Source organism: Mollisia scopiformis, assembly GCF_001500285.1.
Source record: "Mollisia scopiformis unplaced genomic scaffold LY89scaffold_30, whole genome shotgun sequence".
Classification (NCBI taxonomy): Eukaryota; Fungi; Ascomycota; class Leotiomycetes; order Helotiales; family Mollisiaceae; genus Mollisia; species Mollisia scopiformis.
Genome location: NW_017263610.1, coordinates 330219 through 350824, shown reverse-complemented (window position 1 = coordinate 350824; position 20606 = coordinate 330219). Strand labels below are relative to the sequence as shown.

The window sequence follows — 20606 nt, the reverse complement described above, 5'->3', positions numbered from 1 at the left end:
ATGGAAATTGCTCATTTCGAGATTCTGATATCGAACTTCATGTTATAAGTAGCGTTCTTTAATTCTCTTCTTTCAAGTTGTGTTGCAGATCGCTGTTTTTGTGGGTCCTCTTTCAATGAAGTCTGTCTTTGGAAAAGCTCTTATCGCTGGTGTAAGTAAGCATATGAGGTTCATACTTAAGCGATAATAGATGTCCTTGTTAGTTTACCTAACAATTATACAGTATATAGCTTAGGTGAAGGTCAGATATTAAGTGTCGCCTTAATGTCAGGCAGCCGGCTAGCCACTAATTAGCGGGACGTCTAATTCACTTGAAGTTAATGAAAGGACAAGAGTTTGTTGAGATGCTTTCGGTGAAAGTGTTAATTAGTTTTAATATTTCGTTGCGTGTCTACAGAATATTTCGGACGAAGGAGCCTTGCTTTTCTTGGATTTTCGTTTCATGTCTACGAAATGCTTTAGACGAAAGTGCCATGCTCTTGTAATATTTCGTTGCACGTCTACGAACCTTTTCAGACTAAAATACCTTACTATTTTAGTATTTCGTTACATATCTACATTATACTTCGGACGAAAGTTCTTGGCTTGCGGTTACCAGTTGGCAAACTCAATTCACCTCAACTCAATAACAGCATGTAAATTTGTTGACAACAACACATCACCACCAATGACTTTCATTTTCTCATAACGCATCCTCCGATTTTCTCAATTAATTCTACCCAAAACGTCTCTGGCACTCTCGGCTTGGCGCCCACTCTCCCACCCCCTGCGGCCTGGGACGGAGCGAGCTTCCTCTTGATTTGAAGCTGAACTGGCAGTTGTGTTTGCACAGAGGTCCAAGCTTCCTCGTTCCGACTGGTTTATTTATACTTTTCTATAGCAGCGTGGTCGATCTTTTTTTGCTCCGCTAAGATTGTGAGTCGAAAAATGCAATTAGTGAATTTTATATTCGATCTTTTTTGTCTTTCACTAATTGCACTTCTGGACTCACAACCTTAGCGGAGCAAGAAATGGCCGACCGCCGACAAGTATAAATAAAACAGTCGGCACGGAAAAACTTAAACCTCCGTCCACACTCTAACCCTGTATTCTCATTCCAGCTAGCTTTATACACTTATTTAGCTCTATACTTTTATTCTAACTCGATACTTTACTTAACTCTTTATTTTCACTACCTACTCAAACTAGCACCTTTACAAGGGACCCGGAAAGTTATTCAACCAACTTTTTGGAAACGAGCACTTCGGGTTCGACTTTCTGCCTCGAGCTTGTCCCGACGCGCCTTTATCGCTGAAATCATCCAATCACATTCTAACCAGAGTTTATATAACATAAACGCTACACGACCCCGCTGTCAAAGAAACCCCTACTCAACCCTTTCCAGCCCAACTTCTTCACGGACAGCATTTGCAAACAGTTTTACGCCTTTGTCTAGCTCATCTTCATCGGCAGCCGCGTACGTGAGGCGGAAGCTCACTCTTGAGGGACGTGATGCCGCGGCGTTGAACAAAGACCCTTTCGTGACCTGAACGCCATTCTCGCAAGCTCTCGACCATATCCTCTCCTCGACGTCGGCAACCTTAAAACCACTCTCTCGAAATTCAGAGTGTTTCTCCACAGCAACCTGAATCCAAAGAAACATGCCACAATCCGGCGGCTTCCACGAGCATACATCCTTAGGAAGATATTTCTCACACGCTTCGAGCACAATGTCCAACCGGGCGCGATACTGCCGCGACAAATGCTCAAGCCAGGCCATGAAGCCGCGATGTCCCCATTTAGCGTCCAGCAGGTTCCAAAGCATCAGCTGTGTTGGCCCGCTCATGGCTAGAGGGCCGACTTCTTGGTAGGAGATGAACTTCTCGATGATTTCGTTGCTGGATGTCACCCAGCCGGCGCGTAGGCCGGAAGCGAGGATCTTGGAGGTTGAGTCTAGGCGGATGACTCTGCTTGAGTGGTCTAGGGGCAGGAAGGTTGGCGGCAGATGTGAGATGTAGGACTCGATGGCATTGGTATTTGGCATTGTCTGATGGGTTGCCTGGAGAAAGTAGTACGGGTCATCCTCGATGATGATCAGGTCGTATTCTTCGGCTACCTGGTAGATGGCCTTCTTTCGTTCCAGTGACTGTGTGATACCTGTAGGGTTCTGGCCAGAAGGGATAGTGTATAGAACCCTCGGTCGGCTTCCCGTGGAATCATCCCATGTCCTCAAAGTTCGAGCTAGCTCTTCGGGAATCAAGCCATTATCATCCATTCTGATACCAACCGTCTGAACGCCGAGCAATTGTGTGGAAGAGATGAACCCAGGATATGTGTACTCTTCTGTCAAAACGGCATTGCCACGATTGCAAAACATCCGCAATGCAATCTCCAACGCAGATGTAGATCCGCATGTGAGACATACGCTCCAATCCCTGTATGGCGGGTTGTGGATGATCTCCACATGTTCCGTTATGAAACGAAGTAATGGTTGCTGGCCAACGGAATGAGAGTAGTTGAGACCAGTTGACAAGTTGAAAAGGCCTTGGCGCTTTGCGATGGTGTTAACATTCGGATTGAGTCCAATGGTATGACTTGATTGGGGTAAAGTGAAGCTTTCTTTGAGTGCAATTGACTCCCAGGGATAGAAATCATCTATCGGCCGGCCGATGCCAAGAGGGATTAGTCTGGACTTGAAATGCTGCTTGGCAGTCCTCTTAAGTGCAGATCCTCGGAAATTGCTGGCTTCAATGCTAAAATGGTCTACCATCGACTTGCTCTGAGGCTTCTTGTTGCAATGCTGAGATTTATATGAGTCCGAGAGCGAGTATGTAGCTATGTCCATGAGCATCGGCTCTGACTCTGCTCTCAAAGACTCGACATCGTCCATGGTGAGGCGGGCCATGGCTGCAAAAGGCTTGGTGCACTGAATATTCAAGGGAGTGAGTGTTGAGGAACGAAGCAGAGGGTTCTGGAGACCGAATATATATGTACTGCACTTGCATGCGTGACAAGACTCAAGCTTCTGTATCTCGGAGTAAGATCTCCGTCATCGTGGTGTAGTTGCACAACTTACTCCAAGACTGACCGAAGAGCCAAATCGACACTCCGTGACCCTCTCCGAAAGCCGGTCCGCAAGCAACTCCACTGCACTATGAACGCACTAGCGACCTTTACTGACGCCGTTCCTGCTTCTTGCCCACTTATTGCATTGCCTGTAATGCAGGATCCATGTTCGAGAGAAAGGAATGTTCTCCGAGATTGCTCCAAAAATTCATCTCCAGGTGCCACGGATCGGGATTGAGAAGACTAAACCAGTCATCAGATGATGAAGTCTCTTCTAGGGCAGGGGCAGGATCTGAAGTGTCGATGTCGTCGTTTTGACTGATGTCGAGGAATCTTTGAATTGTTTGAGTGGCTTTCGAGAGCAACGCATAGTCTGGTTCCCATTCGCGAATAAAGGATCCCATTTGGACCTCTGCTACTAAAATGGTAAAGTCTTGCCAGACTCGTCCTCGCCGCCACCGAAGGCGGTCCGGCTGTTTGAGCATTGCAAGGAGGATAATACCAGCAGCCGGTAGACCATAATGTACTATCTAGTCGTGGTTAGCATTAAACACTGGTGGTTTTCAAATCGAAAGTACCTTCCAAATAAAGCCAGTGCCAGAATTGGCCAGCTGGTCTCGCAGAAGAATGCCTTCTACGACAAGTGAGAGCATCTGCTGAGTGATGGTAACGATCACTTCGTCAGGCTGCGCCAGAGAGTCGAGCAATACGAATTGGAGGAGGAATTTGACCTGCAGATGATTAAGGCGTGTACTGAGCAGAAAGTCGCGCTCAAATGGGCTCGTCGTAATACAATCATTTAGCTTGCCCTCAAGTCGGAAATGAGCAGGCAAGGCTTGCCATTGCTCATCCGTTCGCCTAGAGATTTCACTGCGGATCATGAGCTGCCATTGAGGACGAGGGTTTTGAAGCATACCTAATCTTTGCAGGATCATTGCGACGGCCACTATATAGCAATTCCAGAATATCCTCCTTAATAAAGGCACAGAGTGCGGACCAGCGAGTTTCTGCTCTATAGTTCATTTCGCACGCAGGATCCCATGCTTGAACTCTAACTTCACGATCTTGGAGAAACTCCCCACTCTCCGGATTCGCCCTTGCGGATGGTATCTGGAAGTAGGCAAACTTTGTACTCATTCGTGGCGGGCGTCCAAGAAAGATGGCGACATTCTTATCTCCAGAGTAGGCTCGTGCAAACACTGTCTTCCTCAACTCTGTCAAAAACGGGGGCGTATTAGACCTGGCCTCGATATTCTCATGATAGCCGAGAGCATAGATAGATGCTATAACATCGCCAAGCTTCCTCCAGGCGCCATAGCCTTATACACAGTTAGTCTTTATCACAGCCATGATAACGTAGCCACTTACTCTGGTCACCATAAACATACGACATTAAAATCCAGTGTTCGTATTGAAAGATAAGTTGCAGATCATTCAGACAATCGAGTGACAAGCAAAGTTCTAGCGTACAGCTGATAATTGCAGTTCCAAGCTGTCGCAAGTGATGTCTCTCGGCTTCTGTAGCATACAACGGAGGGAAGAATGGGATGTCGATGCTCGCTCGAATTACGGCAATCAAAAATATTCCAAGAGTCTCCAAGCGCATATTTTCTCCGCAGAACTGATGTGTGTAATCGGACAATGTCGATGTCTTTCCGAATACCAGTGGCTTTGCTGAGCTCTTCAGGAGATCTTGGACAAGTGAACTGTAAGTATTCGAACCAGTCGACCTTCGTATTGCCAGAAATTGCTCGGCGCCCTCTGTACATTGCAGTACAATAGGTTCTGCTAAAGCCAGGTTAACACCTTTTGCGAGCCAGAACTTCACCAGATCTGCCAATGAGGCAATCCGGAACTGATCAAGGAATCCCTCCAGCTTCTGGGCTAGATCTGTACACGCAATTCCTGATCCAATCGACTCGCCGACATCATCTTGTCCTGGACCAGCAAGATCGGCTCTTGAGCTCGCGTTGGCGGCAGTAGGACTATCATATGAGATCTGATCAAAGAGAGCAACATGACTTGACGATCCAAGGTGGCCTGGGTTCGGATAACGGCTGCGACGTAACGGAGTGGCATTCTCAGACCGCTCTTCGCGTTGCAGAAGCGACCTGACGGAGTCGAGGTGAGCAATAGTGTAACGAATCTGAAGCAGATACTCTGAGTCTTACCGAGGCTCAGACGGTTCCTCAGCAGGACCGCCGTCAATCCTCACTCTTCTGAACGGAGAAACTCTATACACGCAATGCGAGGCTTTATTGCGCCGTTGACATCGCCGGCAAACAGGTTGTCCGTGGTCGCAGGCAACTTTTGCCTGCCGGCAGGGATCACACGCAGCTTTTCTTGACGACATCAAATGAAATCCGCATTCATCCAGAATACGAAGAATGCATGGCGGAGTTGCACGTCTCTTATACTTGCGGAGCGGAGAGGAGAAACATTTCGGAGAAAGAATTCGGAGTCGTCAAGCGATCGGACAGAGCCATGCTGAAAAGGGAAAGGTCATCCCGAACCGAGTCTCTTTCGCCCCTCACGGAGTATTCTTTCGACTCCGTATGCAGTCAGCTCCCACGATTATGCTGCACCATACAGCGTCATGCAGCATCATACTCTCTTTTTGATATATAGAAGCGCCTGGAGAGATGCTCAATTTCTCTTCCTCCATTTTGTTATATCGACTTGACCTTTTACGTCCTCATAATTCATAACCTCTAAGATCCAAAGATCAACAATAATTCTCATGGCCTCAACCACCACAACAGTTGCGGGCTACCTCTTTGCTCGTCTTCATCAACTGGGTGTCCGTTCGGTATATGGAGTTCCTGGAGACTACAATTTGACCCTGCTCGACTACCTGGAGCCAGCTGGCTTGCACTGGGCCGGCAACTGTAACGAACTCAATGCTGGGTACGCCGCTGACGGATACTCGAGGGTCAAGGGCATCGGAGCTCTCATCACTACATTTGGAGTCGGTGAGCTCTCTGCAATCAATGCCATTGCCGGTGCATACGCAGAAAAAGCTTCTGTCGTCCACATAGTTGGTACTCCAAGCCGAGCATCTCAGGATTCACATGCTCTTATACACCATACTCTCAACGATGGTGACTATCGCAGGTTTGCACAGATGCACGCCCATGTCACCACGGCGCAAGTAAACTTGACAGATCCGCGAACCTGCTCTGCTCAGATTGATTTTGCCTTGGAACAATGCTTGCTGCAAAGCAGACCTGTGTACATCGAAGTACCGGCCGACATGGTACCCATTCCGATTGCATCCGCTCGCCTCGACACAGATATCAGCATTGATCACTTCGCTCAGCCTTTGAATGCAACAGCAGCACTTGCTTTGGTCCTTGATCGCATGTACAGCTGCAAGAGTCCGATGATCCTCGTCGACGGCGAAATCAGAGCGTTTGGTGCCATCGACGAGCTCAATCAACTCGTCAGGCTCACTGACTGGCCAACATGGACGACTACTTTCGGCAAAGGCCTCATCGACGAGAATTTGCAAAACAATCTTGGGATCTACAAAGGCAAGATTAGCCAACAGCATGTCAAGGAATACGTTCAATCGTGCGACCTAATCCTAAGCTTCGGACCGCATCACAGTGATAGCAACACTTATCAGTATTCCAACATTCCGAATCCCGCAGTCACGATTTCATTTGGAGCCACAGAGATCCAGTCCGATGCGACAATAATCCGAGATCTGCCAATGAAGCCATTTCTCAATCAATTACTTACAAACTTGGAAATTTCAAAGCTTGTATCGGTGAGCCCACCGCATTCCGTTGAGGGTAATGTTGTCGACTCTGTCGATAGTCCTGGCGACTCAGAGACCGTTACCCACTGTCATTTTTGGAAGACCATGTCTAGCTTCTTGAGACCTGGAGACATTGTCCTCGGAGAAACCGGAACCTCAGCACATGGAAGCCGCGAACTCGTTCTCCCTCAAACCGCGAGATATTTCACAGCTGTGACCTGGCTATCGATAGGATACATGCTTCCAGCTGCCCTCGGCGCATCTATGGCTCAACGTGAACTTCACGAGGAGAATTCGCATCAACCTGACCAAAGCAGAACATTGCTGTTTGTTGGAGATGGAAGTCTGCAAGTGTCTGTACAGGCTCTCAGCGATGTCATCCGCCAGAAAGTGGATATGATTGTTTTTGTGATCAACAATGATGGCTATACCATTGAGCGGTGTATCCATGGACGGAATCGGAGCTATAATGATGTGGCTCCCTGGCGATACTTGCTTGCTCCAGCTTTCTTCGGTGTGGATGAGGAGGGGGAATATCGGGCTCACACATATAGCGTCGCGACTTGGGCAGAGCTGAAGAATGTGCTTGAGAATGATGAACTGAAGAGAGGGAAGGGTTTGCATATGGTGGAAGTCTTCATGAGCAAGGAGGACGCACCGCCGACTTTATTGGCCTTGTTGGAGAAACAGAAAGAGGCGGAAAAGGAACGGGACTCGAAAGTGGTAGAGTAGTCGAAAGCGATGGCTGTATTTCCTTCGGGGACGAGAGCTACTGATAGTATTCGAGTCTTGCTAAGAAGAATACAGAGAGCAGAACCTCCACCTCTTCCTAACCCGGCAGTTTATTCGACATACATCCCTCCTCCAGTATGGATAGTGGGAATATGGATGTTGGGCTTGATGGAGTCTCGGACCATTGGAGTTACAGTTCGATGATACTGCATTGGGTGGCTATGTTGTGATTATACGTAGTCGGAAACTCACTTCAAGAGAGTTGCCTCAGCTCTGTCCAAATCTGGTAATGACTTCGAAGTGCATGATGACACGGCGGTCAACCCGACTTTTGCTTCTTCACAGCCTATCGTTTCTGGACGGCACAGGCATACTCGGGGTAATCCGGATTCCTGAACTGGTGCGGCGTACGGCGTCTGTTCAGTCATGGCTAGCTGTCGAAAGATGGACATGCAGCGCTTTCCAGCTGAAAGCAAAACCCCAAATAGGACTCTCTAGATCATTAAGGACAAGCATGGACAAAATGAGGAAAATTGCGATGGAAGGAATGCTCCTGGAGCTAAACCGGTTTTGATGCTCGCTATCGTTCCTAAAGAGGCTAGCGTTACGTTCTCCTAAGGCTGAGGTCGACGCGATGCTGCGCCGTGAAGATCTCATGCAAAAGTTTAGATGTCCGCATCACATCTCCCAACTTTACGAAATACGAAGGGTACGGGAACAACATTTTTGTGTGCCGTTAATCAACGGCTGTGCAGCGAACGTACTCCTCTGCCAAAAGGCGCGGCAAAGCCGCAGGCCTACAGTAACATGGACCCTGATATCCCAGTCGTGAGAAGAGAAATAAGCCTTACGACCCCAGTGATCTAGGAGGCGCTTATCTCCACAAAGGCCGTTGCCCTGTTGTTTCACATGCACGAGGCTCCTTCTCACGATGCACAGCTGAGCGTTGACAGGCATGTCAGATACCAATTATATATCTATAAAGTGGTAGGGTCTCCGTCAAAGTTTTGGCTTTTCATTTCTGTACTGTACATTTGCAATCATCGTTCAGTTTTCAAGCTCATTGATCTCCAAGATGGTCTTTCACCATGATGATTCCGGTTCCAGTTCAAATCACACATGTCCCGATAAAAGTTTGGCGGATCCACGTGAGTATGCTCCGGAATGCCAAAATATGGTGGTACTGACCCCACTACAGCTCAAGTCCCGTTCATTGGATCAATGAGTTTTCACCAAGTGGCAGTCATAATAGCAGGGGCTTGTACTATCATTTCATGCTTGATCTGCTTCTTCCTCATTTTCCGTCACGCAACTCGCTATGCAGTACCCAAAGAACAAAAACAGTACGCAACTCTTATGCCCCATGCGAAAGCCAGAAGCTGACCATGATCAGAGTGATTCGATTAATATTTATTATCCCAGTCTTCGCTGTTGCTTCTTTCCTATCCGTGGCTTTCAACAACGCCTCGATCTACATCCAACCGCTCACCACACTCTACGAATCCCTCGCTCTCTCTGCATTCTTCCTCCTTCTCCTAGCCTACATCCAAGAAGATGACGATGAACGGCAAGCTTTCTTCGAAACCTCTGGTCAGATGGCCGCATACAGGGTACCATCTAGCTCGCCCCTTCCTCTCTCCCCCTACTAACCCACTCTCCAGAAAACAGCACTCGCCGTGTTCCAATTCCCCGTCGTCGAATTCCTCACCTTTATCCTCACCGAGATCACCGAAGCGACCGGAACCTACTGCGCATCTTCCTTCAAGCTCTACTTCGCAAGCATCTGGGTCTCGGTCATAACCGGCATCTCGACCGGTATGGCAATCATGTCCGTCCTGCGCTTCTACAAGAGCATGAAAACACGAGTTGATAAACGGAAGCCCATGGCGAAGTTATTGGCGTTTAAGGGCATCGTTGGTTTGACTTGGTTGCAGAATGTACGTTCCCCCTTTGTTGAAAGAGGTGAAAGAATTCAAGATGCTGATTGATTGATGCATAGATCGTATTCTCGTTCCTGAGCTCGGAAGGCGATCTCCATCCCTCGTCTAAATTGACGTATAAAGATCTAACAATCGCTATCCCCAACCTCGTCGTCGCCTTCGAAATGATCCTCTTCTCACTAGCTTTCCTACACGTCTTCCGTACCAGCGAATACAACCTGAAGAAAGGCAGCACTTTAGGTCATGGAAGTTATTATGGAGGAGTAATAGGCCTCGGAGCCGTTATCCAAGCGTTGAATATCACGGATGTGGTGAAGGCTATTATTGGTGCTATTTCTGGAGGCAGAAGTGGGGGGAGAAATTATCCAGCTACGAAGGTTTATGCTTCGGGGGGGAGTGTGGAGGTGAGTTCTGTTTTTGTCCTTCTTTGTAGGGACATTTTGCTGATGGGAATTAGTATGATCGCGTGGAATTGATCCCTCCGCAAAACACGCATTACGATTCTCGACCTGAAGCTGGGCCTGGATATCCTGGAGGCAACATGAACTATGATCCTCGTCCCGAAGTTGCGCCTGGGTATGCCGGCGGGAACATGAATTATGATCCTCGTCCTGAAAGTGCGCCTGAGTATGCTCCGTATGATGGTGCGCAGTATGCTGGGAAGTATCCTTCTCCCTCTGCATCGCGGTACGGACAATGATTAGGTTTGGTTTGATTGTTGGAGTTTTGATGGTACAGAAGGAGTTGTAGGATATACTGGCAAGTTAGTGCTTTTTGTATAGTAGGATGAGGATACCCTGTTGTAGACACAATTTGAAAGGTGAGAGAGTATTCGCTTTAAGTAACCAGCGCTGGGGAACCACAAGTGAAGTTTTTTTTTCAAAGAAGCTTTTGTTTATATTTGAGCTGACACTTACAATTTACATCCCTAAACATATCATATGTTAATTTCTTGCCACTCGATGAAGTATTCTACTTTAACTTGAAGAAAAAAGAACTTATGTCGCTTTGTTGTACTGAATCACTAACAGAATTTGTGACAGCACGGTAGAGAGCTCAGGACGTAGACGAAGAATCGATTGGCTATCTCTTAGAATCTAAAGGTAAAGAAAGAAGAAGGAATTCGTCGAGCCCGTCAATTAGAAAACAGATCTTTAAAGGTATTGTTTTCTGCGAAGCAAGAGCTCGGAAACCACCTATGAGCGACTTGGGATTCCATTGCAGGTCGAAACATAAGTCCCCGAGCTCCTTCGAGGTATCTCGCGCATTCTTAGAATACAAGGTTGCCCAGTCTATAGGAAACACTACGGGAATCAGATCTGGATGCTTTTGCAAAACTTGGAACAGCAAAGCTCGTAGAAAGCCAAGCTGGGACTTCTGCATTCTCGTTCCGGAGTTCCAGAAGAAGTAGGTTGTAATGCAGAGCGGAGTATCGGCAGCCCAGGCCTCTAAACACTTCTTCATTCGAGGGTCGTCGAATAGATGCTTCATTAGTGTCGATTTCCCAGAACCAGCCTTTCCACTCACCCAGTACACTCCGCGACCAGTCTTGAGCCAGTCGTACAAGCTGCTCCATGAATGAGCATCCTGGGGAGGATCATGAAAAGCCCATTCGTACGTCTCCGGATGTGCCTCGACTATGTCCTCATAGCGATGAGTCATTTCTTCATACCAAAGACTTCTAATGAATCCCCTCTGTAAAAAATCACGGAGGCGGTTTTCTTGTGTATCAGAAACTTGAAGCATCTCGATGCCTGCGACAATGTCACCTCCAGAAGGGTAGCTCTGATGCTCTCGCTGGCAAAGCTGCTGGAGAATAATCTGCCGAGTTCGGAGATGGTCATCCTCACTCTTGAATTCACGCCGGCTGAGAATTTGAGAGAGGGTGATTGTGAGCGCGGTGATTTCGTCTCGAATAACTCCAGAAACAGCTTTGCTCATCGCAGTATGTTGTCCTAGCATTGCGGAGATAATCCGTTGCGTTTGTCGATCAAGACAATCGAAGCGAGCTGATGTTCGAACAGCCTCTATGTCAATACATTCTTGCTCAACATCAGTATAATAAGAAGCTAGGAAAGCGGGTGTAGCACACGCACCGGATTGAGAATAGAACTCGTGACTCCAAGACGTCTTTCAAGGCCGCGAGACGCTTTATGTATGCCGCAATCTTCTTTTCACTCCAAAGACTGCGGAGGGCCACTTGTACGCTGGACCAAGCCAGACGTTTACCACTCGGGACGAGTTTGAGCTCCTTCAAAAGCTCAAGCAGGTCCTCTGCCACGCTGACAGCCTCATCACATATTTTCCGGAAATTCTCCCAATAATTTGCGGAGTAATTTTGAACACCTCTTGTGTCCGCGGCAAAGGCTTGCTGGAGATTCTTCACGAGTGCTTTGACATCGTTGGTGATCAGTTCTATCTCGTCGTGGGACTTCAAAGACCCGACTGATGAGTTGTAGAGCTGTCTGGCTTCCGAGAACAGCTTCGTTCCGAAATCGACAAACTGGATAATATTGCCTGCAAGCGAAAGAGTAGTCAAGGGGTCCATGACGCAACGAGAAGAATACGAACATATGATGAATGTGCGAGCGAAACGATGAAGACAGTTGATCTCAATTTCGAAATCAATTACGACGCCAAAATTATGAGGCTGTGTACAAGCGACGTGACATGTCAGCCCTCCAGGAAGCCTTGGTTAAAAGATTGTCTGGGTCTTTCACTGGATGCAGGCTTGGTCGGGCTCTGCTCAGCCGTGCTCACTGTAGAAGGGCAGGGCACCCTACCTACCTACCTAGGTACCTAGGTAAGGAGAAGGAACCAAAACAACACACGTGATACTAGACAACTCAGCTCTCTGACAGCCACCGAAAACAACACCAGACGTCGGTGGGACGTAATCATTATAATATGAGCTCTAAAATAACGAGGGAAGAGAAGTTATTGATTTATTCTAAGTTCTGCACACCAGATTATATGCTAGTTGTCACGTGTGGCCGAAATAATTGGCGCTACCTAGGTACATACCTAGGTAAATCCACATAACCTCGCTTAAACAGCAATCCATCGCCACCACCAAAACCTTCGATCAAGAAACAGTATAGCCAGCCCCGCTACATCATCTTCGGCTCAGGTTAGAGAGGCCGCTGCTCATGCCCGTGGACTAAATAGGATCCGGTGAAGTTTGACTTTCGTGGAAGTCAGTTCTTTCCTTCGGTCTGCACGAGGAACAGGTCGTCGCTCGCCAATGTCATCTATAACGATGAGATGTAACTATCACATATGGTAAAACTTGAAGTCAATTTGGCGTGTATCTAATTACAGGATGAAAGATAAATAGTCCAAGTTTGTCGTAAGCTCAACCTGACATGCACCTTGTTCGGTCTCAAGGTCCCACCTTTCTCTCCAGGTCTTATTTATCCACCATTGAAGAGCCAGACTTGTAAGCTAGGCATCTAGCTACTGTCTGGGAGACTCTTCTGTGTAAAGTCGGCTTGGATGTTCCAGAAACTGGTACCGTTGTAAGTGCCCTCAATGGCAACCGTCTTGTTGGTGGAGGCAACGATCACGTACATTGTGAACGGGACGCTGACAGCGGATTTAGTCATGGTCGCCGTGGCCGTGACTTCGGTGTGGGGTGGAGCAGTGGTAGTCACAGTACCGGAGAATGTGGTGTCCTCGCTGGTAGTATGCATGGTTGAGAATGTGTGAGTGTTGGACACATCCACCCTGACGTTGCCGCTTTCGACAAAAGGAACCTCGACCTCCACTCCAGCTCCGATATCGATGATGAAGCCCACCGTGTAGTCCCAAGTGTACGAGACAGACTCTGTCTTCGAGAAGGTGAACTCAATGGTCTGATCCGTGTCGGTCTCGTTGCAATCCGTTTCAGTACCCATGGCCACGACCACGGAGCTCAAAATCTTCGCATCATTGATGTGGTACTCGATGTTGTCGAAATTGACTAGCTCGCACAAGAACGAGAAATACTGATCGTCGTACTTCGTCCCGTCCCCAGCATAGTTAATGACCTCCGGATCCGTTCCCGAGCGAGACACATGGACCATGTCCGAAGCATGGTTGCGGATGCGAAAGTTGTTGACCTTATCACCAGTGCCGAACTCGAGCCAGAACCAGTTATCAGCATATTTCCCATCGCCGTCGATGTGGCCCACGCGGGGATCTGGTGACTTCCTCGAGAACATCACCTTCCCAGTGTACTTACTCTTGAGCAAGTAGTACCCAGCGTGATCTCCATCCCCAGGGATCAAGTACCACCACTGGTCGTCGTATACCCCACCATCCTCCGGGTAGTGCCAGTACGTGGGATCCTGGCTCTTGCGAGAGAACAGGACTTTCTTACTACTGAGGCCAGGGAGGCGGAAGGCCACTTCTGGAGGTGGGAGGGTTTGAGCAGAGGCAGACATTGCGAAACAACAAGTTGGATTGAAAATGGTTTTCAATGAGTTACTTTCAAGTGTTGCGTTGGGTACCTGGTGGTGCTTTGTCTCTGACTCCAAAGCAGGGAGAAAGCAGGGTAGTTAAGGTGCGAGCAGCGATGAGGCGAAGGGGTTAATCTTGCAACTCCAGAATACTGGTTGAACCGTGACCCAGAATGGGGAGTCTGGTTAGGACGGCTGCAGCAAGAGTTGCAAAACTTTTCCTTGGTGTATTGAACAGACGAGTAAGTCTCACACAGCCAGACGCCCGTACAAGTGGTTAGACACCATGATACCACATATGCATCACATGTGATAATGCCTGACCATCGCCGATTCAACAAGTCTGTGAGGTGCAATCTCATCCTTACTGGATGAAAAGTCAGTTTCCACTTGGATGATTAGATAGCAACGCAATAGCCTAGTACGTGGCTACTGTTACCAATTAGCCGTGCAGAAAGCCTACCAGCAGCCCACGGAGTCAGCATGCTACTGTGATCATATTAGACAAGTTTCAGAAATAGAATCAAACCTAAAAGATGGATAGGAACAGGAGTGGCATGTTCAGTGTGGCATCCTCAATGTTTGTCCATTGAAATACATTTTAGAATGACAGCCTATCTCAACATTCTAATGCAAGAGATTCAAAGCCTGCAATGGGGAGTGGTCACATTTAAGTGGCATGTCCCGAGAGAGAGGAAAGCTAAATAACAATGCATTCATACCAGTGACCAAAATGCTAGCAAAATATTGGAAGAAGACAGAAAGTGAGGTGGATAGCAGCTGCACGATGCTCGTGGAGAATTCTTTCCAACTCACCTCCAGTATCCACACTCGGGAAGCAATGTAAGGCTGCGGGCACAATTCCCACTAGATGTGATTGTGACGCTTGATTTTGAGTCATTGTGTATCGCTGACAGAACGTATGGCTGTAGCCTGATGAGGTGCATCCTGGAGTTGATGGTGGAATCTTCCTTACGGCGGCTCGCTGACAACAGTTCTGGCTTTGCTGTTTCCCTCTCCCTATTCGAGGCGAGTCTGCTACTTTCGCCCGATGTTCTTGGTTAATTATGCCGTATAACTGATCTATATGAAAGTGCTATAATCAGCACCTCTCACTGCGCAGTATAAGACGGAAAGTTCCGGCAGAGGCATTTATGCTTCTGCAACGTGATCTCGTATCAGCAAGCCACCGTATTTTGCAACGTGAGCGATGCAATGCCGGCGCCCTCCCATAGATTGTATCAATTTTGGTGTGAGCTACGCCCACAAGGAGAAGAAAAGCGGACCTGCAATAACATATTGAAAATGGATATGCAGTGATAGGTCGCAGTATCTGTGACACACCAAGAAAGGAAGTGAAAAATCGGTATTCTTCCAATTGGACGTCCTAATCTTTGCCTTGAGAGGCGCCTGCATAGCCGAATAATCAACTAGCACTTGACACTGGCAACGATCCGGAACTTGCCAGCTGCGAAAGATGTGCTACTTCGCCACGCGAAACAGGAATTTTGCTTTAGAGTAACCAAATGATGGTAGTTTTTCCGACACATGGAAAGTATCTTGAACTTGGGTGCTTTCTATTGCATTCTCGTGACAGAAGTCATGTTCATCATTCCAAAATCTGGTGTTTAAGGTAAGAGGTAAATTACATGAATTCGATGAACAGACATAGAGGAGCATGAAAATCCAGGATCACATGAAACTTCCTCTCTTCTTGACAACCACTGTCCATCAAGAACATGCTTTGCTGAATTCAGTGCCAGATCTACTCGTATGGGTTTGAAAGGTGACTTACCAAATAACTACCATAACCCATGCAACTCAGGTGTGAACCTTTCTGTGACCAGTCTTCTTCTTGACACACTTCTTGCGGCAGGTCTTATACGCGGTGGTTTCGATGGAACCACCCTTAAGGCTTTGATCAAAGACCCAAAGTGCTTCGATGGCATCGTCTGCATCAAGACCAGAAACCTTAAGAGGCAGAGTAATATTAGCTCTGTCCGCAGTGAATTCGAGACCAGGCTCCTCCCCAATTGCGTCGAGCATCTGGACTCCGAGGAGGCGAATCAAGTTGTGATCCTCGAGGAATGCTCCAAATTCTCCTAGGAAGACCTGGAATCTCTCCTCTTCAAGCTTATTCTCGTATGAAGCTCCCATGATGTACTCGAACTCGTACGGGGCCATTACAGTAGGTTGGGTAAATCGCCAAAAGGACGAATGGATGTTGCGAGCAACCTCTGCGGACATGGTGCTTGTGTCCCACGGGCAGGCGACGGCGCCGTAGTTGACCATTTTCTCGCTTTGGCTGATAGGAAAGTGCCTGTGAAGGAGCGTCAGTCCCAGAGCGGACTGAACACCATGTTTGACAAAGAGGTTTCCGATCTTTGAGTCTATTGCTTTCTGTACTTGTTGCACAGTGAACTCATCGTATGCTGCTGAAAGGTCTTGGAGTGTGTTGTAGTGGAGTTCGGCCGAGTATCCTTCGAATGTCACCATGGCGGAAACTGAAGCAAAATTCTGGGGTTCTCTTTGGATGGTGCTGGAGGGAAAAGGGATGATTGAAGCAAAGTCTCTAGATGTCCACTCCTCTTCATCTCGGATTGCTTGAATGTGACGACTTACTAGGTATAATCTTCGGGCCGCAAAGCATATGCTGTGTTACACTGAGCTGTTCGGACAGATCAGTCTACCGTAGGCTATGCATGCCTCAAACACATAGATGGCGTCTGAGCAGTAAGTGGAAGAAGTAAGAGGAAGCGGTGCCGACATGACTACCACTCATGTGCGCTTGCTACACTCGGCTGTGTTGCCTTGAGGGATTTTCATACTCAGTTGGAGCGCTAGAGGCTTGAGCTGAATCATCATAATGCATAACATATTCGGACGGTTTGCATCTACCTCATCATACGTGAGGCTGGATGAACATCAAACTACTGATCATTTTTATTGGTCTTTGTCATTCTTGCAGCTAACGACGCAGCCGAGATTCATGATATCGAAAGCAGGATGCTACCTCGATCCAATAATGTGGTACGGCGACGTAAAGATGGATCTATTCTCACATTTGCTGCCTTTACAAACCTCCTACGTTTGTTGAGGTCCTTCCAGGTGATGTGCAATCTCCAGGATCATGTGTTTCATCTTCCTGCTGGCAGCAGGGCGGGTATCTCTTCATAAAGAGTATGCAGATCTAGGAAATCTCGATCTGGTGTGTTCACATGTAACAGAGAGCTGGCAAACACCTTCTGGGGAGAATAAGGAAGAAGTCCAGGATGCCAACAGTAATGTGCGACTACATTGGAGCTCAATAAGCGGCGATTTTTTAATATTTGCCTTGTTGAGCTCAGATCAATATGAGTTTGCTATTTGATTGGTCATTCTGCTTCTACGCAAGCTTAATGTATGATTGAGCAACTCCAGTGAGATACTTGCGTCCCCAGGTCAGGAGAAGAATTACAGATCACGTGACTGCGAGTTCCCTGATGGAGAGATCAGTCTCTATCTTCAAGTCTAGTCAGTTCTGCGTTATTTTGATATGCGAGATGCTTCCAAACTTATGTAAGGTCATTTTGAGACTCCTGCTTAAAGTTACGTTCCCTCGTTTCAAACATATATATACTCTTTTCCGCTTAGCTCAGCGGTAATCCCAGTCTAGCTGCGAACGGACACTAACAGACGAGGCTATCTCAACCTCACTCATCTCACTTAGCGCAACTATCTCAAACAATCACATTCACCTCATTGTCCAACATGAAAGACGAATTCGACAGCAGAGACATTGGCCAAGCACTCCGCAAAGTATGTATCCGAGGACGAGCCCCAGGAACCCGCAAAGTACGACCACGCCGCGGCCTCCAAACATCAAGAATCGCCAAGCGGCAACCAGTCACCATCCCCAAAACAACACGAACATTCAACATCGAGCAACACGGCGCCAAGGCTTACAACGATCCCACATCAAATCTCCGACGCCTGGAATCGGATCCCGCCTCCCTGGTGGTCGCCGTGCACGGCTGCTGCAGTGCGAACGCATTATCCTCCGCACGTGCAAGCTATGGAGTCTTCGTCTCCGAGTACGCTCTGAATCTAAACCGCAACGGTACAGTCCCCGATCCGTTCATGCAGACAAGTCAATCGGCCGAGTTGTACGCTACGATGAAAGCGTTGGACGTAGTTCACGATCTGATTATCGCGGGAGAAGATCTTTCGCATGTGGTTATCAAGACGATTTCGTCGTATTTGGAGAAGGGGCTCAGTTCGTTTATATGGAAGTGGGCCTCGAATGGGTTTAAGAATACGGAGGGAAGGCCGGTGGTTAATGGGCGGGCGTTTCGGTTTTTGCATGAGAGGGTTGTGTTGTTGGAGAAGGAGTATGGGACCAGGGTGAGCTTTTGTTTGGTGAGAAAGGATCAGAATGTGCAAGCTGGGGAGTTGGCCAGGGAGGCGTTGAATTAGGAGGGTGTGAGAGGGTTTGTATATTAGATTTGAGGATGGATGCATGTCTTGGAATTGTAAACTGAGGCTATAGCAAGGAATGCTTTTGTACATTGAATGCGAGATATAGACGGAGTCTGTAAAGCAAGGTATAAGCTTAGGTATTCGAAACTTCTATAAATTACTTCAAGAGGCTACTGCTAAGTAAGCATCAATCTTCTTATTTATTCATCGTCCCATCCAGAGCGAGGGGGAAGCTTGCACCAAAACTAACCACACCACTTAAACATATCTCAGGCACATTAGTATTAATTGTGTGCAAACCAAGTGAAGTTCTAGAGACACATGAATGCAATGTAAAATATCACTTTTTTCCTTAGTAAAATCTTTATTCGTCAAGTGAATCCCCTTTATTCACACTCGCTCTGGACGTAGAAGCACGTCATTCCTAAGCCTGAATCCTAGACATCATATGAGGGCTATCAATTAGCGGCGAGCAATGGGGTATATAAACAGGCGCAACCCCATCCTAAAACCACATTCCCACCAACTCAACGAACACCTTCCCCAATGATGTGGAACGTGAGCCTGGAGTGTGCGGCCGGCTTCATTTTTTACTTACACATAGGGCTTTGATGACACCGGGTGTTTAGTGTGAGGGGGTTTGTGGGTAGCTGTTGACTGTTAACTGTTGTCAAGAGCTTGAGTTCCGACTTGTAGAAAAGCATCAGCGGAAAGTGATGTATGGTAGGCAGAAATTGGAGACAAGTGAGATCTCGAAAATAACGTGGGGCTTTACGGTCTTGGAATTTGTGAGTAGATGTTGATCGTTGTCAAGGGCTTCCGCTCCGGGTCGCAAGGGGATATCAGCGCAAAGTGAGATTTGAGGTTCATCATACTCTGAGACCATACCAGTGCAGCAGCGCAGCTTCGACTTTCTGCTGGTTCGGAAACTCATCTGCAGTGATTTCTGTTGGGCGCTCTTGCATTCCCCTCTCGTCAATCATTGTGCAACTTAAGTGCATCCATCTGAACATTTTCCAGGACCGGATTATCTTTGATAATCGCTGAAGGATAGAATCAGCTTCGACAATGCAATTCACCTCATCCTATCCTTTCTAGCTTGACGTTAATGACTTTCGTTGTCCTAGCGTCGACAAAGCAGGCTTGCGCTCTCCTTCTCTGTCCGTCAACAACCCCGTCGCTGGTTCATACCCGACGAAACTCAAAGTCTTGCACTTCACAAAGCCAATACAGACAGCGCGATCTCAATTCCAGAGATATTCACGTCAGAATGGCGGACCGGATGTTCAACGAGCTGGACTACACCTACGACCAGATCGGCCTCTCACTCGTCATCGATCCTGCAACTGGTATTCAACAGTTTGCTTTCCATGAAGACTCCATCGTCGTTGATATCGCTAGAGCAGCTGGAGGGTCTGGGAAGTATGAGGAAGTGAAGGTATTCCATCACAAAGCTTCAGAAGGTTACATGCGCAACTGCTGATACATTTCCTAGGTAGCATACGCCATCTTCTACGGTCCAGAATGTACATACAACGAAGCTGCTCCTCTTCTCCCCACATTCGACCAGAATCCCCAAGTACATCCATCATTCCACATTCAACGATACATCCTTGGTTACTGACTTGATGAAATCAGGTCGCAGAGCTTGTCGGAACTTTGATCGTTCTAAAGACCCTCCCAACCATACACAATCTTCCCAAGATCAACACGATAATCATCAAGACGAGCGATACGCCGCGCAATAACGGTTTTCATGATCACATCACCGGAACCATCTGGAGTTGGGCTGCTAAGGAATACCTCAACTCGAAGAAGAAACCAGTCGGGTTTGGTGAGCTGTACAAGGAGGTCCATGAGAAGTTGTTGGAGTTAAACAAACAACAAATTGCGGTCAAGTTCTGGAAGGTGGATAAGGAGAATAATGCGAAGGTGGAGGATATGGCGAGACGAGCCTTGAAGGCTTGAGTATGTGTGGTGGCTTGCAGGACAATCATCTGGATGGAGTTAGAAAGTGGTTGTACCAGACTTTCCGAACATTCAGAACCTTGTCTTGTCGGTGCGAGTTATAGAGCACTAGAATCAGTTGTAAGCCATGGAATCTCTGACACTCGTGCTCTCGCTTATTTCTAATGGTGTAGTTCTTGTATTATGTACCTTGTGCTTCGCCGCCGCAGTGCGGCTTATCTTCTGCTGATGCTTCGCCACTATGTCGGACATCTTTTCCCC

General features: G+C 47.6%; 9 protein-coding genes across 9 annotated transcripts; 4 read left to right on the top strand and 5 right to left on the bottom strand.

Annotated features, from left to right (window-relative positions):
• Positions 1–1122: 1122 nt before the first annotated feature.
• LY89DRAFT_318386 (aromatic aminotransferase Aro8) lies at positions 1123–3374 on the bottom strand. The gene has a single exon (XM_018206690.1). The coding sequence runs from the start codon at positions 2882–2884 to the stop codon at positions 1367–1369; it is 1518 nt and encodes a 505-aa protein (XP_018063393.1). The 5' UTR covers positions 2885–3374; the 3' UTR covers positions 1123–1366.
• Positions 3034–5591, bottom strand: LY89DRAFT_318376 (uncharacterized protein). The gene is made up of 5 exons (XM_018206689.1): positions 5217–5591; positions 4414–5156; positions 3962–4364; positions 3624–3903; positions 3034–3575 (listed from the first exon to the last, which is right to left on the bottom strand). Exons 1-5 carry the CDS (start codon positions 5396–5398, stop codon positions 3183–3185), a joined length of 2001 nt encoding a protein of 666 aa, XP_018063392.1. The 5' UTR covers positions 5399–5591; the 3' UTR covers positions 3034–3182.
• A 194-nt stretch (positions 5592–5785) lies between these two features.
• Positions 5786–7540, top strand: LY89DRAFT_598617 (thiamine pyrophosphate enzyme; the record flags this gene model as incomplete). The annotated part of the gene is made up of 1 exon (XM_018210052.1): positions 5786–7540. The coding sequence occupies one exon, from the start codon at positions 5786–5788 to the stop codon at positions 7538–7540; it is 1755 nt and encodes a 584-aa protein (XP_018063391.1).
• A 1046-nt stretch (positions 7541–8586) lies between these two features.
• LY89DRAFT_690582 (DUF300-domain-containing protein) lies at positions 8587–10298 on the top strand. Its single transcript, XM_018216124.1, has 6 exons — positions 8587–8688; positions 8739–8883; positions 8934–9150; positions 9202–9477; positions 9540–9884; positions 9938–10298. Exons 1-6 carry the CDS (start codon positions 8616–8618, stop codon positions 10178–10180), a joined length of 1299 nt encoding a protein of 432 aa, XP_018063390.1. The 5' UTR covers positions 8587–8615; the 3' UTR covers positions 10181–10298.
• Positions 10299–10563: 265 nt separating this feature from the next.
• On the bottom strand, positions 10564–12028 carry LY89DRAFT_788448 (uncharacterized protein; the record flags this gene model as incomplete). The annotated part of the gene is made up of 2 exons (XM_018223169.1): positions 10564–11505; positions 11573–12028. 2 exons carry the CDS (start codon positions 12026–12028, stop codon positions 10564–10566), a joined length of 1398 nt encoding a protein of 465 aa, XP_018063389.1.
• A 904-nt stretch (positions 12029–12932) lies between these two features.
• On the bottom strand, positions 12933–13904 carry LY89DRAFT_598580 (uncharacterized protein; the record flags this gene model as incomplete). The annotated part of the gene is made up of 1 exon (XM_018210050.1): positions 12933–13904. The coding sequence occupies one exon, from the start codon at positions 13902–13904 to the stop codon at positions 12933–12935; it is 972 nt and encodes a 323-aa protein (XP_018063388.1).
• Positions 13905–15317: 1413 nt separating this feature from the next.
• Positions 15318–16495, bottom strand: LY89DRAFT_788446 (uncharacterized protein). Its single transcript, XM_018223168.1, has 2 exons — positions 15715–16495; positions 15318–15661 (listed from the first exon to the last, which is right to left on the bottom strand). The coding sequence occupies exon 1, from the start codon at positions 16413–16415 to the stop codon at positions 15741–15743; it is 675 nt and encodes a 224-aa protein (XP_018063387.1). The 5' UTR covers positions 16416–16495; the 3' UTR covers positions 15318–15661; positions 15715–15740.
• A 698-nt stretch (positions 16496–17193) lies between these two features.
• On the top strand, positions 17194–18546 carry LY89DRAFT_658090 (uncharacterized protein). Its single transcript, XM_018212459.1, has one exon. It carries the CDS (start codon positions 17670–17672, stop codon positions 18372–18374), a length of 705 nt encoding a protein of 234 aa, XP_018063386.1. The 5' UTR covers positions 17194–17669; the 3' UTR covers positions 18375–18546.
• Positions 18547–19647: 1101 nt separating this feature from the next.
• LY89DRAFT_763570 (uncharacterized protein) lies at positions 19648–20395 on the top strand (the record flags this gene model as incomplete). The annotated part of the gene is made up of 3 exons (XM_018221601.1): positions 19648–19815; positions 19873–19956; positions 20016–20395. 3 exons carry the CDS (start codon positions 19648–19650, stop codon positions 20343–20345), a joined length of 582 nt encoding a protein of 193 aa, XP_018063385.1. The 3' UTR covers positions 20346–20395.
• Positions 20396–20606: the final 211 nt, after the last annotated feature.

Excerpts from the sequence above, each read along its gene's own strand:
- LY89DRAFT_318376 (XM_018206689.1), bottom strand. The coding sequence starts at position 5,398 with ATGTCGTCAAGAAAAGCTGCGTGTGATCCCTGCCGGCAGGCAAAAGTT. Across the intron at positions 4,365-4,413 it reads GTATGTTTATGGTGACCAGA|GCTATGGCGCCTGGAGGAAG; the intron begins GTAAGTGGCTAC and ends ACTGTGTATAAG. Across the intron at positions 3,904-3,961 it reads AATGATCCTGCAAAGATTAG|GCGAACGGATGAGCAATGGC; the intron begins GTATGCTTCAAA and ends TGAAATCTCTAG.
- LY89DRAFT_318386 (XM_018206690.1), bottom strand. The coding sequence starts at position 2,884 with ATGGCCCGCCTCACCATGGACGATGTCGAGTCTTTGAGAGCAGAGTCA.
- LY89DRAFT_788446 (XM_018223168.1), bottom strand. The coding sequence starts at position 16,415 with ATGGTGACATTCGAAGGATACTCGGCCGAACTCCACTACAACACACTC.
- LY89DRAFT_690582 (XM_018216124.1), top strand. The coding sequence starts at position 8,616 with ATGGTCTTTCACCATGATGATTCCGGTTCCAGTTCAAATCACACATGT. Across the intron at positions 9,151-9,201 it reads GTCAGATGGCCGCATACAGG|AAAACAGCACTCGCCGTGTT; the intron begins GTACCATCTAGC and ends CCCACTCTCCAG. Across the intron at positions 9,885-9,937 it reads CTTCGGGGGGGAGTGTGGAG|TATGATCGCGTGGAATTGAT; the intron begins GTGAGTTCTGTT and ends GATGGGAATTAG.
- LY89DRAFT_658090 (XM_018212459.1), top strand. The coding sequence starts at position 17,670 with ATGAAAGACGAATTCGACAGCAGAGACATTGGCCAAGCACTCCGCAAA.